The 13,912-nt window shown below is 52.0% G+C and overlaps 3 protein-coding genes across 3 annotated transcripts; 2 read left to right on the forward strand and 1 right to left on the reverse strand.

Annotated features, from left to right (window-relative positions):
• Positions 1–2,053: 2,053 nt before the first annotated feature.
• ColSpa_03790 (putative amino-acid permease) lies at positions 2,054–3,981 on the forward strand (the record flags this gene model as incomplete). Its single annotated transcript, XM_049270002.1, has 4 exons — positions 2,054–2,417; positions 2,557–2,883; positions 3,146–3,745; positions 3,800–3,981. The coding sequence occupies 4 exons, from the start codon at positions 2,054–2,056 to the stop codon at positions 3,979–3,981; spliced, it is 1,473 nt and encodes a 490-aa protein (XP_049125959.1).
• Positions 3,982–5,983: 2,002 nt separating this feature from the next.
• ColSpa_03791 (non-reducing end alpha-L-arabinofuranosidase) lies at positions 5,984–7,576 on the reverse strand (the record flags this gene model as incomplete). Its single annotated transcript, XM_049270003.1, has 1 exon — positions 5,984–7,576. One exon carries the CDS (start codon positions 7,574–7,576, stop codon positions 5,984–5,986), a length of 1,593 nt encoding a protein of 530 aa, XP_049125960.1.
• Positions 7,577–12,012: 4,436 nt separating this feature from the next.
• Positions 12,013–12,513, forward strand: ColSpa_03792 (uncharacterized protein; the record flags this gene model as incomplete). The annotated part of the gene is made up of 2 exons (XM_049270004.1): positions 12,013–12,134; positions 12,237–12,513. 2 exons carry the CDS (start codon positions 12,013–12,015, stop codon positions 12,511–12,513), a joined length of 399 nt encoding a protein of 132 aa, XP_049125961.1.
• Between the last annotated feature and the right edge of the window lie 1,399 nt (positions 12,514–13,912).

The raw sequence follows: 13,912 nt of genomic DNA on the forward strand, positions 1-13,912 counted from the left end.
TTTGCGACCGCCAATTGTGGCAGCCTCCACCATCGTCGGGTTCAAGACGGCAAGACGGAAGATTGAGAGACCCCACGACTCGCGTTGGGCGAACCAACGGTTCACATTCGCGTGGAGAGCCCGGTGCGTTAGTCGGGCAACTTGGACCACACTACGTCATAATGCATTGCGCGCATCGAGCAGGTTGAGGGCAGATGAAGAAATGGATCCTTTTTCACTGTTCAAGAGGTCAACGATTTTTTCTGCTGCTTCGCGGTCCCTGTCTCCCTTTCATCAGAGCGTGGAGCGCAAGGCCGCACAGGCGCCTGTACGTGGAGCCATGGAGCCTCACCCGACGCCTTGCCGCTTCACGGCTTCTCGGGGTCGTCCTACTCGGCCCCGACGGGGAGAGGGAAGGAATAACAGGTTTTAGAGAAGGCATCCTAGACTCGAAAGAAGACGTCTTGAATACATAGTACTGCGGCGTACCGGTTGTCAACAGGTCACTGCTCGATGGATCTCATCGCCCCAAAACCCACTCGGGCGGGACATTACACATGCGAACGAAGCCTCGAAGAACGCATGAAGAACCACTCCTCCATGAGATGTTAGCTTCTCCTAGCGGACAACCGACAGCCGGCAGCCAAATCTTGACCACTGTTGGCAAGCTTACAACCAAGCCTCAGGCGCTTGTCACCCCCCATGCGCCTGTATCCTCAGCCTAATTCAAGTCGTGCGACAGACAGACAGACGCGGACCAAGGTCACTATAGCGCGCGATCCTAATCGGCCGACGACTGCCAGGCGGAGGAAATGCAAATGCAAATACAAGACAGGCCACTCTGCCGGCCTAGGGCCAGAGTAAGAGTACTAACGCCGGTCTACCTTGGATCGTGGGAATGATGGGCTCAATATGCTTTAGACCTGCGGTCGATAGCGCGGGATAAATTACCGCAACCAGGGCCCTGAGCCGACACCGTCTGACCATACACGCGCTCTTACAGGTCGGGGGAGTAGACCTGGTCTTGGCACCACACTCGATACGGCTGTTGCAATGCTGCTGCAAGTTTTCGAGACAGATACCGATGGCACATGCCCGACTTTCCAGCTGCTTTTCGGCCTTGTCGTGTGCTGCCGCGGCGTTGCGTTGTCTCTGCTGTGCCGCAGGACGTTGTCCATAAGCGAGAAGAGCCACCACATCGCGCAGGCCGTTATTAGCAGCAGAGGTGTGGGCAGGAAAGATTGCTGTGGCACCAGGCGAATCCACCGGGGACTCCGAGTCAGACAGAGGACCGAGATAAACAGTATGCAAGTTGAGGGAACCTACGCTAAAAACCCGTCAACATTGTGCGAGCCGTCAACCCACCGCACCCACGCCGCCCAGCAACTAGGCAGCACACTGCACAACCCAGATACAGGGGACAGCACTGATAGGACAAGACACGCGAATACTGACGACAGGGGTTGCAATGGGGGGCAAAGAGCATGGGCATGGGCATGGGGGGGGGGGAGTGTCGAAGACTTTGAAAGTACTCTTTGGAGGTGGCCCCGCAGTCCACGTCCGCATCCAATAAGGTGGACGTCATTCTGGCCATCCCGGCGAACGCGACACCAAGAAGAGAGAGGAAGTTGGACTGGAGCGACTGATAGCCCAGTACGGCACTGGCTGCAAGTGTACAGTGAGGACTGCCTCAACTCAATTGAGTCCTTCCCTGCCGCCGTCTGTCTGGCTGCTTGTCTGGCTGTCTCTCATTTTTCGACCCTTGCCAGTTTTTGCCTCTTTTTCTTTTCTTCCTTTCTTTAAATCCTTCGTCCTCCCGTCTCCTCGGCCCTGGAACACCTTAGTCGAAATCACACCAGATCGACTCTCTCCTACAATAAACTTCCTCTCTTTCCTTGGCTCTCCATACATAAGGCATCACCGTCCCTATGTCACTTGGATTTGTCGTCTCATCCTTTTAACCTTCCCCTCTCCTGTCTCTACTGTCGTCTCCAAGTGCCTAGTGGCTTTTCTCTCCGACAACAGCCAAGAAGTCAACGACACTCCAGAGCTTCGCTCCACCCAGCCTTTCACAATGGCGCACGTGTTATCCCAAGATCCGGGTGCCCGCGAGCACGACGTCGGCTTGGGCGTCAAGGGCGACATCAAGGATGGCTACACCACCCGTCCCTCCCGATCCGACGATGGCGGCGCCGACAACATGCTGGAGCAGCTTGGTTACAAGCCCGAGCTTGAGCGCAACCGGTCGACGCTGCAGGTCGCCTTCATGTCCTTCGTCCTCGCTTCTATTCCGTACGGTCTGGCCACGACTATGATCTACCCCTTAGCTGGTGGTGGTCCTGTAAACATTATTTGGGGCTGGCTTGGCGTGTCTCTGATCATCATCTGTGTCGCTGCTTCGCTTGGTGAAATCACCAGTGTCTACCCTACTGCCGGAGGTACTTATTGCCTTTTTTATTTCTCCATTTTTTTCTCTCCCTTGTCCGTCACGCTCGCCTCATGGCACCCAGCCGGCTCTCGATATCCAGGCACGCTCGGGCGGACCCATCCCGGACTTCACGCTGACCGCTCATATAGGTGTTTACTACCAGGCCTTCATGCTCGCCTCTCCCAAGTACCGCCGCGTGGCCAGTTGGATTTGTGGCTGGCTCTACGTTGTGGGAAATATTACCATCACTCTGGCTGTGAACTTTGGAACTGCCCTCTTCTTCGTTGCGTGCATCAACGTTTTCGAGTCGGAGCCTGGTGTCGGCGTCCTCGCCGGCGAGCCATACCAGGTTTTCCTAATCTTCCTGGGCCTGACCTTCCTCTGCAACCTGGTGTCCTCGCTCGGCAACAAGTGGCTGCCCCTGCTTGATGTAAGAATGACTTGGTTTCGTCTCCTGTTGGGCAATGTGAACGATGGTGCTAAATCTTCATGTGACCTAGACCGCCGCTATATTCTGGACTTTCGCTGGTGTCCTGGCTATTGTCATCGCCGTCCTCGTCGTCGCCAAGAATGGCCGCCATGATGCTGCGTACGTCTTCGGACACTTTGAGGCCAACTCCGGATGGACTGATGGATGGTCGTTCATGGTTGGTCTGCTCCACGCCGGATATGCCACCTCGTCCACGGGCATGGTTATCTCGTAAGCTTGACCCAACACCATAAATGGATATTGCACAGGGATGTTAACTCTGCGATGTAGCATGTGTGAAGAGGTGAAGAAGCCCGCCACCCAGGTTCCTAAGGCGCTGGTCCTGACCGTCTGCCTCAACACTCTGGCCGGTCTGCTCTTCCTGATTCCTCTCGTCTTTGTCCTCCCGGATATCACCTACCTCATCAACTTGGCCAACGGCCAGCCCACCCCCGCCATTATCAAGGATGCCATGGGCACTTCTGGCGGTGCCTTTGGCCTTCTTGTCCCGCTCATGGTTCTCGCCATCCTCTGCGGCATCGGCTGCACTACCGCTGCATCTCGGTGCACCTGGGCCTTTGCCCGTGATGGTGCTATCCCCGGTTCCCGTTGGTGGAAGGAGGTCAACCACAAGCTGGACGTGCCGCTGAACGCTATGATGCTCAGCATGGCTGTTCAGATCATTCTCGGTCTCATCTACTTCGGTTCCAGCGCCGCCTTCAATGCCTTCTCTGGTGTTGGTGTCATCTCTCTGACCGCTTCCTACGCCATACCCATCGCCATCAGCCTTTTCGAAGGCCGGAGCCATTTGGTCGGTAGCCCCTTCAACCTGGGCAAGTTTGGTGTCGCTGCCAACATTATTGCTCTCGGTAAGTAGTCACTACGTGTTGTTTCCTCCTGATTCAAAGCTAATGCTCTGGCAGCTTGGTCCGCTCTCGCCATGCCTCTATTCTGCATGCCCACTTTCGTTCCCGCCACCCCCGAGACCATCAACTACGCTCCCGCCGTCTTCGTCGCCGCTTGCCTCATTTCGGGTGGCTGGTACCTTGCCTGGGGCAGGAAGAACTACGCCGGTCCCCCGACCCAAGAGGACCCTGCTTTTTAATAAGCTATGCCGCAACGAAACTCAAAGCAACCCGATTACAAGGTTTAGAGGTTGAAACGCTTTTTGAGCAATTCGGCTCTCGGGTCGCCCAGACTCGGAGTATCAAGAACAATCGACATACACACAGACACATACTCATACAACTACATGGGCCTCTTTTCACGCTTGAAAACAGTGACATAAGAGCACCTAATGGGTTGTCTTGTTTTGCAGGATGGCGCTCGTGGACTTAAGGGCGCATCAGGCATGGATCCTTACAAAAAAAAAGAAGAGGAGAGTGAGAGGCGATTTTGTACATAGGAATGATACCCCCGTGCTTAAATTCAACTGTTTAAACAAAACACCCGTTTGCATTGCGCTAAATCCAAGCCAATATTTCCAGATAAAGGGCAACAAGACGCGCGGTTCTGGGTCAACCCCGCTCAGCTGTATGTACCGCATCTATTGCAGAGTATTCTCGATGGGACAATTGAAGCCATTCCCACAATTCCCCTCACCTTTTAAGCCAGCTTCTGCGGCACATTCGGGTGGTCAAAACTTCCAAAGCCCTTGTGTTCCCGAGGTAAACCCGCTGAAGAAAAGCGACCTCTAGCTCCGTCCCATCATTTAGGAAGAATTTGCAGCTGGCAATGGATACGCAGTGACACTGCCACACTGTCTAATGCATGGAGTATCCTCCCGCTTCTCTACCTACATTCTCTGATGGAGTAATTACTGGAGGCCAATGAGATGCTTCGTGTCCTGCCAAGACCTTCCACTCCGTCCTGCACACCCGCCCCCGTGGGGGACAGGACCAGGATATCGTGGCCGCGCTCTGATGGAGGGAGGGGATCAGCGCGGTCCGGGTTTCGATACAACAAACATGACAAAAGGAGTGTAGAAAATTTTGAAGTTGGAGATAGCTGGATGATGCAATTGGTCGTGAAACCAGCACGGGACGGGGGGTTCGATGCGTCCAGGGACGAAGACACGGCGGTGTTGTTCGTTGGACCTTGAGCCGGCCCCGCCTGCGACCGACCGCCTCAAACGGGGTGGGGCATTCGGTGAACGGAACTTGTCCGGCGGAGATTCAAGTTTTTTTTGTGTCTTTTTTCTTCCTTTCTTCCTTGTCGTTCTCCTTCCCCCCTTTTCCCATGCTTGTGCTCAAGCTCGAGCCTCAGCTCGGCCGGCTCCTCGAGTTCCACTCACACTGACTGACTTGACGGAATCTAACTGATCGGAGACCCTTCATTCTTACCAGTGCCCACTCACACAGAGACACTGACTGTGCGGTGCCACGCCAAAAGCCTTGTTTTCTGTGTCCTGCCGCCTCAGGGCTGGTCCCTGGAAATCCGGACTAGAGAAACTGATGGGATGTAATGCGTCCGTAATCCGCCCACCCGACGCGCCCCAAAATATTCGAACTAGGTACCTTAGCCCCTCCAAACGTGACGATTCTGAAGGGGGGTGCCGAAGTCAGGCGGCGGGTGCCGAGACAAGGAACGAGTGATGACGTCTTCCATTGTCCTTCTGGAAGGTTTCCTTTCTTGAACGTCATCGGGAGCCAAGTTGACTGGCTCGGTAAGGCTATGTGTGCCGCGTCTCCACTTGTTCTTCCAACAGCAAGGCGATGCGCTCACCGAGAGTGGTGAGAGGGATTTTGTCGGTAAGACTCGGTAAGGAAAATGTATTGCCGGGCTGATCCGGGGTGGTCTGCACACCAAACCGCTGGGTGCTGGTTGTCGAGGGATCTGGTAGCCCTCTTGTCAATAGTAGTCTGCTGCTCTATTCATTCCATTCACTGGCTTTGGGGGGCTGGATTTTGATTGGTTTCATGCACATTGATTAATGGAGAGATCTGAAGCCATTCGTGCGATCCCGCCAGCTCGGGCTTCGCCAGCTTCGGCAACAACGTCGCAACCGCATCACTGAACAATTTTTGCAGGTCTCGAAATAATCAAGCACAATCCATGCGTTCCGTTCCTGGCACCCAAAACCATTGCAGGTGAGATCACCAAAGCCATCAAGCTGCCGTAAAAGATTCCACCTTGACCGACCCGCCCAACTGCTTGGTCGCAAAGTTGAAGATTCCAAATCGGTACGCGATGAAGAACGCCCAGCCAGAGTACAACTCGTACGTTTCTCCGAGCTGCGTGAACTGCGTCCCGTCAAAGCTGTAGAAGAAATTGGCGTCCTTTGTCCCCGTCGGCCGCGCATCCAGCTCCGCCCGGAACCAAACTTTCTTCGCACCACTCGGGACCGGGGCCGACGCCACCTCCTGGCCCGGACTGACCGGGGTCCCGGACCACTCGTCGATGATGATACCGTGGACGGCTTTGAGAGTGTATTCGCTGCCGCTGCGGTGGATCCCGATGTACGCGCTCTGATCGCGGAACGCGGCAAGCCCGAACCGATCTCCGTCGGCCAAATTGCTGAAGTCGATCTCCACGGTGCCCTTGGGGAACTCGCCGTGGATCCGGTGAGTGAGGGTGTTGCGCGCCTGGTACAAGTCCTCTGTGACGCTGGCGGCGCGGAGGGTCACGCCGTTGTTGACCGTGTAGCTCGCGACGTCGGGGTTGTGGTTCCACTCCCACGTCGGGCCCAGCTCGCTCTCAAAGTTGTATGTTCGCGTCCAGTTATACAGAGGCTGGGCCGGTAAGGGCAAGGGGTACGATGAGCCCCAGCCGCCGTTGGAGCCCTTGACGAGCTCGGGGAACCCGTCCTCGCCCCAGACGATCGGGGCCAGCACCGGCATGCGGCCGGCGGGGTACGCCCAGGTGAAGGAAACAAAGTACCAATCTCCCTTTGCCGTTTTGATGAGACTGCCTTGGTGAGGCGAATTGCCGCCATCGAGCGGCGGCGTAACGTTCTGGCCGAGGATCTTGGCTTCGTAGGGACCCCAGGGGCTGCTGGACTTCCAGATGTATGTCGTGGTGCCGGGCTGGTCGTTGAGGATATAGTAGGTGCCATTGATCTTGTACATCCTGTTGCCTTCGACGGTCTCTGTGTTGACGTCCGAGGCTTGGAGGACTTGCTCGGTGCGGACGACGCTGAGACCGTCGGCGGCCAGTTGCGAGACCTTGACCTGGCCGTTGCCGTAGACGACGTACATCGTATCGTCGTCGTCGATCAGCAGACCGTTATCGTACATGCAGTTCCCGCCGCCAAAATTGGCGCGGTTATACCACGGGCCGTCGACAGACTGCGCCGTAAACACCCAGGTAATCCAGAAGTTGGTGCATCCGATCCAGTACCACAGCCCATCACTCTTGCGATACCGCAGCGTCGAGGCCCACGTCCCGCCGCGGTAGGCCCGCTCGCCGCTGGGGGGGAGATCGTAACCGTCGCCAAAGTTCATCCGCGGGATCGAGTGCCCGACGGGCTCCCAGTTGACGAGGTCCAAGGACCGCAGGATGGGCGCGCCGGGGCTGTAGTGGAAATTGGAGGCCGAGAAATAGAAGGCGCCGTCGGGGCCGACGGAGACGTCATTGTCGGGGTAGTCCTCGTAAAGAACCGGGTTCTGGAAGGTTTCGTCGCGGCACTTCTTGACTGAGGAGGCGGAAGAGGTGGCGAGCATGAGGCTCACCAGGAGCGGGAGAAAATGAGCTGCATGCATTTCGTGGAGGGCACCCCGGCGGCAAACTTGAGATGTAATCGACGATACAGCTATGCGCAAGGGCTCCGATACCAACAAAAACACTAGGTCAAGTATTTAAACTTCATTTATCTTGCGGACGCTGCCATTGCCCCCCTAATAACATCGTTACATCTAGAGAGGGGCAAGTCAGCCGGTTACACGCAACGCTCGGTGGATTGACGTCCGTCGTCCCCAAATTGCCTATTACGATGCGTGGCCTGCAGCGGCCAAGGGGGAATTTAACCATACTTTTAACCGTGTCACTTTCGCGATCGGCAGGGATTGATGGGAAACCACAGCTTGTTCTTGTAGTAACGCCCTAGGTCTAACTCTTTTTTTCTGAGCTACAGATGATTCCCCTTTGGGAAATTTGAGGAATATAGTTTTGTCAGTTTCCCAGTCTGGCAAGCACTTCGCTCCATGTCGTACTACCTCACGCCAACTGCGGGATATATCCTCGCTCATTGGACTATATAAAGTCTTCCGGCAGAAAGGTAGCAACATTGTTGTCAGCTAAAAAAAATCTATTCAAAGGTCGCACCCCAGTTCCATCAGCTGTTGGGCAAGGGTTTTGACTTCGTGTCTGTATAGTGGTGATTTGCATCAACTTCAAAGTCGCGCACCATCGCCAGTACAGTATGAAATATTATCATTTTCTACCTGCAGACAAACATGGTCATCGGTTTTGCTAAAATCAGCCGAGGGCATGTCGAGAGCACTTCACAACATGCCCGTTTGCAGTGGTCAACTAGAGAATTTGTGAAGGTGAACACTAGAAAAGTGGCCAACTTAGTGACTGCACTTGATCTAAGTTGTGGAACCATGGTGTGGTCTTCCCTGGATCCCGAATCTTGCGGAAAAGATTGTCTAATTGAGGGAGTCGTGAATGTGATTAATCGGCAAAACCTTCATAATTTGATTGATTGCCCTTCACGCCTTGCATATCTAGTTTATGCCTCAAAGACTCTCATTGATATGAGAAGACTCTATGAGGCCAATATTGATGTAACAATCTGGGGGCTTTCGAATAGTTTAGTCAACCAACCCATCTTTGTCATCGCAACCTTTCTTTGGGATCTTGAACTTAGGGAAGCGCTTGCTGTTACGCTTGGTCCAAACCAGGGCGTAGCTACACAAGTCTGTCGTATAATTAACATCACCATCCCTCGCATTGAGATGAAAGAAGAAAGACTGAGAGCTGAATAGAGTTCTGTTTAAACATGATGCAGAATATGGCTGAGAACACAAAGCTTAGGAAACAAAGAATGGGGTGATGTTTACTATCACCAAGGTCCCCCTACAAACCCCTAAGCCACTGAATGACGACACAAAGTCCAGCCCCATGAGCCTGTGGGCGGACATGGTTGAATGAGGCGCAATCCAGATAGTCCCTCAAGGGGTGCCCGGGACTCCTAAGTGATGGCGACAAAGTCTGTGTGGGCTCCCTTGCTGAATATTTTTGCGAGCCAATGGCCACCCTCGTCTTCCTGGTTTCATGTATACTAGGCGGTGTTGATGGGCGATGGTGGGATGCAGAAAAGAAGAGATGAGAAATCAACGTACAACGGAACACTGGAGCAGACTAATGGCATTGTTTGAGTGTTCCTTGGGATGTTGTTGGAGAACAGGGCCGACGATCCGATTCCCAGGTGCTGAATACCTTGACGGAATGAGCCGGGCGAAAGACGACTTGAAGCAAAGACGCGGCCTTGAATGATATTTAGAGTGCTTTTTAAGTTTCTAAAGTATTGTAGTCGTTTTTGTACAAGCAAAGGACCACGGGATTGTTCAACGACAAAAGCAGGGGCGCAAAGACAGACGAATGTAAGGAGTCTTTCGATTCGTCTCACATGCTAAAGAATCCAACAAAGACGGAAGATATGACAGGCATGGATATTAAGAGGGAAGATTTCAGTAAAGAAAAAAAGATGAGGGAACAGCCAGACGTCCTCTAAGGCATTTACTTAGTGAATGGACCCTGTTAGGTGAGGCTATCTTGTGCTGTGGCCTCTGGGATTTTCGGGTCGAGACGCCAGAGACAGCCACTTGCTTGCCGAAGATGGAATTGTGATTGAAGATGAGATAAATACGAAAGACCCGGGTGAAGGAGGAAAAGGAAAGTGGTGACGGAAAGTTTGAGCACGTGATGACAACATAAGTGAAGCTATCATCAATCCAAGCTCATATGAGCCGGGATAAATATAAAGACATTCTGAATCTTTATCATTTCCAAACAAAGCTGGATATCAATCAGAAATCGCTGGATATAGTGGATGCTGCGTTGGGAGACATACGACTCACTCCATGTAAACATTTCCCCAGATTCCTAAAACAAGACGTCACCATCTAAGATCTGTACAGCTCATGGCTCCCAAGCCGTTCGTCAAAGAATCAATATCGAATTTCTTAGCCGATGAAAAAGACCCGTCTTTCCCCTGAGGCGTACTGAGACGTGCAATCTTGTGGATAGCGCCCAGTGTGATGTTGCCTGGCCCTGGCCAGACAGAGAACAACATTCACGTCCATCTAAACAGCCCCCAGATTTGCTGTTGCAAGAACCACGCAGCATTCAGACGCGCTCACAAACACCCGTTGTGGCAATGATGACGAGCTCTTAAGGGCCAACGCTGAGCCTGACAGGCGGCAAACATTGCATCCTTAGGCTGGTCATTGCCAGGGCGCCCGAGCTAGCCACAAGGACAGGTCGTAGGAGTTGGCATCGCTCTCGGACATACAATGCGTGTTCTTCTTGTTTCTATGACCTCGGCAAATTTGGCGGTGTGGATCCTCCCGCTGACCGATGCACGTGCACATGCGGCGGGAAAGCAGCCGTCAACATCCCTGGAGATTGGTAAAGCTCTAAAGTATAGCTGACGGGCAAGAAGTCGGCCGTTCCACTGTTCGTTCTCTTTCACGCAGCGCAGAAAGATTGAGAAGCTAATCGCCACGGTCTTGAAGGTGTGCCGGGACTCTGTGGTCTACCTACTAGGAAATAACACAGGAATATGACGGACTATACGACGAGCCCTTCGACTGCCGAACAATCCTGAACAAAAGAAAGAAGCACGACCTCACCCGAGGCACCCCATCAAAGGTCTTTGTCAACGCTAGTAGAGTATTCGACTATTACGTGAGCCAAACCGAACCTTATGATTATTTAAGTGCCAGGTCTGAGATAGCAAGTTTTAGGCGAAAACGGGCGGAAGACTGATCATATCTTCAGGCATTTGGAACGGGTTATGCAAGTGGGAGCCTCGAGGTGACTGAATTCCAACACTATGCGAACCTGAAATATCTGAGCTTAAGGTAAGGTGTTGAGCAAATGGGCGCAGGGTGTTCAAGAGAGAATCATCATGGGCCCAGCTAATAACCCAGAATAGGTCAGCACGTTGCCCGGTCGCTACTTTTCGTATTGGGCCGCCCCGTTATATCGAGTCATGCTCTAGAGCTTGCGTCAGCACTGAGTGGCATATCTCAAGAACACTCACCTGTCAAAAGATGTGGAGTTTTTTGTGAATATTGAAGAAGTGGGGTTACGTGGCTCTCGTATCGCTGCCAAGGTGGTATTTACAGTTGTGCATTAGAGAAAATCGACAGCTCTCGGTGGATCGCAGTCGCCTCTGGGAATCACTAGAGTAAGTTGTCGTCCACCAGGGTTGAGAACATTTTGATGGCAAGTTTTGCTAGCGGCGACTTTCTAGGTAGCAACATGGAAAAGGGCTTTCAGCAAAGTGCGCAGCGGGAGATGTTAAACTGGCTTATTTGCCGCAGCTGAGGTTCCGGGATCCTGCACTCTGTTAGTGATGAAATGGTTGGGTTTGGTACACTAGTACCCTTGCTGCTAATAACTTTACATGTGGAGGTTCAAATCGTTAGCGGTGGATTTCAGCGTCGATCCTCTAGGGTGTGACTGATGACTGATTGCCCAATGACTCGCTACTGTACGTGTGAGGTATATCAAAGATGGTTTTCGTCAACACTGTCCATACAACGCTAAGCTACTACTTCTGTCAACAAACCTGAGTAAGTAAGAATATTAGAATTCGGCGAAGCGCAATAGTCCAACTAGTTTGTATGCAGTCCAAGGCTTGTTGTCATATCAGAGTATAGCCCCAAGAACTAACAGCGTGCATGGAGAGCGGTAGCGTTCATCACAATTGGTGCAGCATACTAATACAAGGAGAGACACTGGCGCCGATGTCCCCATGTCGAGTGCAAGGGCAGTGTCAAGGGTACCGCCAGTCATGGCACGGCCATAAACTCTGCTTGCTGCTTCCAGGTCTTGTCTCCAGTATGGACACCTACATAGCTGTTCTCATCCGCATTATAAATACTGTCAGTTGCGGTCACTGGCAGGAAAGACTTTCCCCGTGTATGTCTCACTTTACCTACCGTCAGCTCATCCTTACTTCACAATGAAAGCCTCTACAGTTTTTTTCCCGCTCGCTTTCCTACTAGGCAGTGCTCTAGGGGTGGATATGAGCAAATATGAAGCGGAAGAGGGCGTTGACGCCTCGTTCCAGCCATTCCTTGAAGCGTAAGTCGGATTTTGGCTTATGCTTGTCAGCCCCAAGTCACAAGGCCTGCCCACAAGCTACCCGGTAGTCACACGAAGCTAACGATGAGACTTTGATGGTAGTTTGTACGCATCCGCGGAGGACTACAAGGCCACGGACACGTTCACAGACTTTTTTGTCCCTGAGACGGGCCGCCTCGTTGTGCTCGAGAACGATGCGCAGGGACCCGACGCAATTGTCAGGCTCAAGCAAGCGCTGCTCCCAACGACTGGCGTGAAACACTGGAACCACTTGCCCAACATTACATCAGTGTATTCCGAAACTGCCGCAGAGAAGGTTTACAAGGTGCTTGGTCTTATTCAGACAAGATTCGACGATGGCAACTGTTCTGCCGCATAGTAAGCACGCCCAACACACTGTAATGTAAAGTGCAAGACCTTCGCAGATAACTAACAACTATATGTAACGCAAAGCTACTCTAGCCGTTTCACTGTTCTTAAAGACAGCAAGGGAAATGTTCGTAATCTGCCTCACAACGGCAGTCTCGTGTTGTACGATGATTACATCGTGAGCCCTTCTGAGTCGCCGACAAACATTCCTTGCTAAATTGAAGCAAGAAGTTTTTTATTGGTATACACATGGAGCGAGTATCGTGTCTGCAAAATATTCTGCATCAGACTCGGTATTGAGTATATAATTTTTGGTATATCAAGAAGATGCTCTATATGAGATCCCTTTTGTTATTCCTTTGGGTTTCTACCAAAATAAGTCAGTTGCCGAGCAGATGCCTGTAGAATTTGACGTTGATGCTGAAAATTTTCCTATCAAGCGGCGGTAAAAGCAGGCCTTGATATTGTCCGTAACCGCTTGCAAGACATGGAACAAGGAAGGAGCAAGCGAGTCCACAGACGCTTTGCGCCCTGGGCCATGATGTTAACTCTACGAGGGTTAATACTACTAATTTCCTGCCATCTCTGCAATCTTCGAGCGACTGAATCTTGTCATCAGTGGCAGACCTGATACAATAGGCTTGACCCTATACGAGTGGTCAACAGTAGCTGTAAATCGTAATTAAGTTCAAGGAGTTTAACCCGCTCGAACCCGTTAGGTAAGCATTATGCGCGCATATCTTTGAAACGGTGAATAATGGGCGCAAGGACACGATATAGGCGCTTATGGGAAGTGTTTGAATATGATTGCAGATGTATCAATATTTGAGCAGTTAGCAAAGAATTTAATTGAACTCGCTATGTCGGTTGAGTTCAGAGATTGAACATGAGTGCGGAGCATTAGATACACCGTGATGAAATGGAAATTGTCGAAACACCCCTACTGCTACAATGCATCTGGTGAGTGCTTCGCCAGATCTTGTTGTTATTATACCAGCAGCTGAATAACGCTTTGGCATGTGCACTGATGAATACTGGGTTACAAAGCTCCCTACCGCGCTTGTAAAACCATACAGAATACTGCAAATCTCAGCAAAGAAGATGTTAATAATTCTGCCATTCCACTTATTTGTGCATGCTACTGTTGTGAAACATGAGTCGCCATTGGGAGGTTCATTTGTTAGATTGGAATAGACACTGGACATTCTTCTGGCCTGTGCGCTCTGCGAGGAATATCTACGTCAAAGATCCAAATACCTAGCGGCTTGGCTGTCCATTCGTCGAGGGGAAATCGATTGACTCTTTATTGTCAGAATGGGCCATCCAGGAACCGTCAGCTTTGGACTTTGAGGGATATGCTAGCATCTATGCCATAACAGTATTGGCTGCTCCGAAATGCATCATTGTTA

The sequence above is a fragment of the Colletotrichum spaethianum genome (assembly GCF_022836535.1).
Source record: "Colletotrichum spaethianum MAFF 239500 DNA, contig07, whole genome shotgun sequence".
NCBI lineage: Eukaryota > Fungi > Ascomycota > Sordariomycetes > Glomerellales > Glomerellaceae > Colletotrichum > Colletotrichum spaethianum.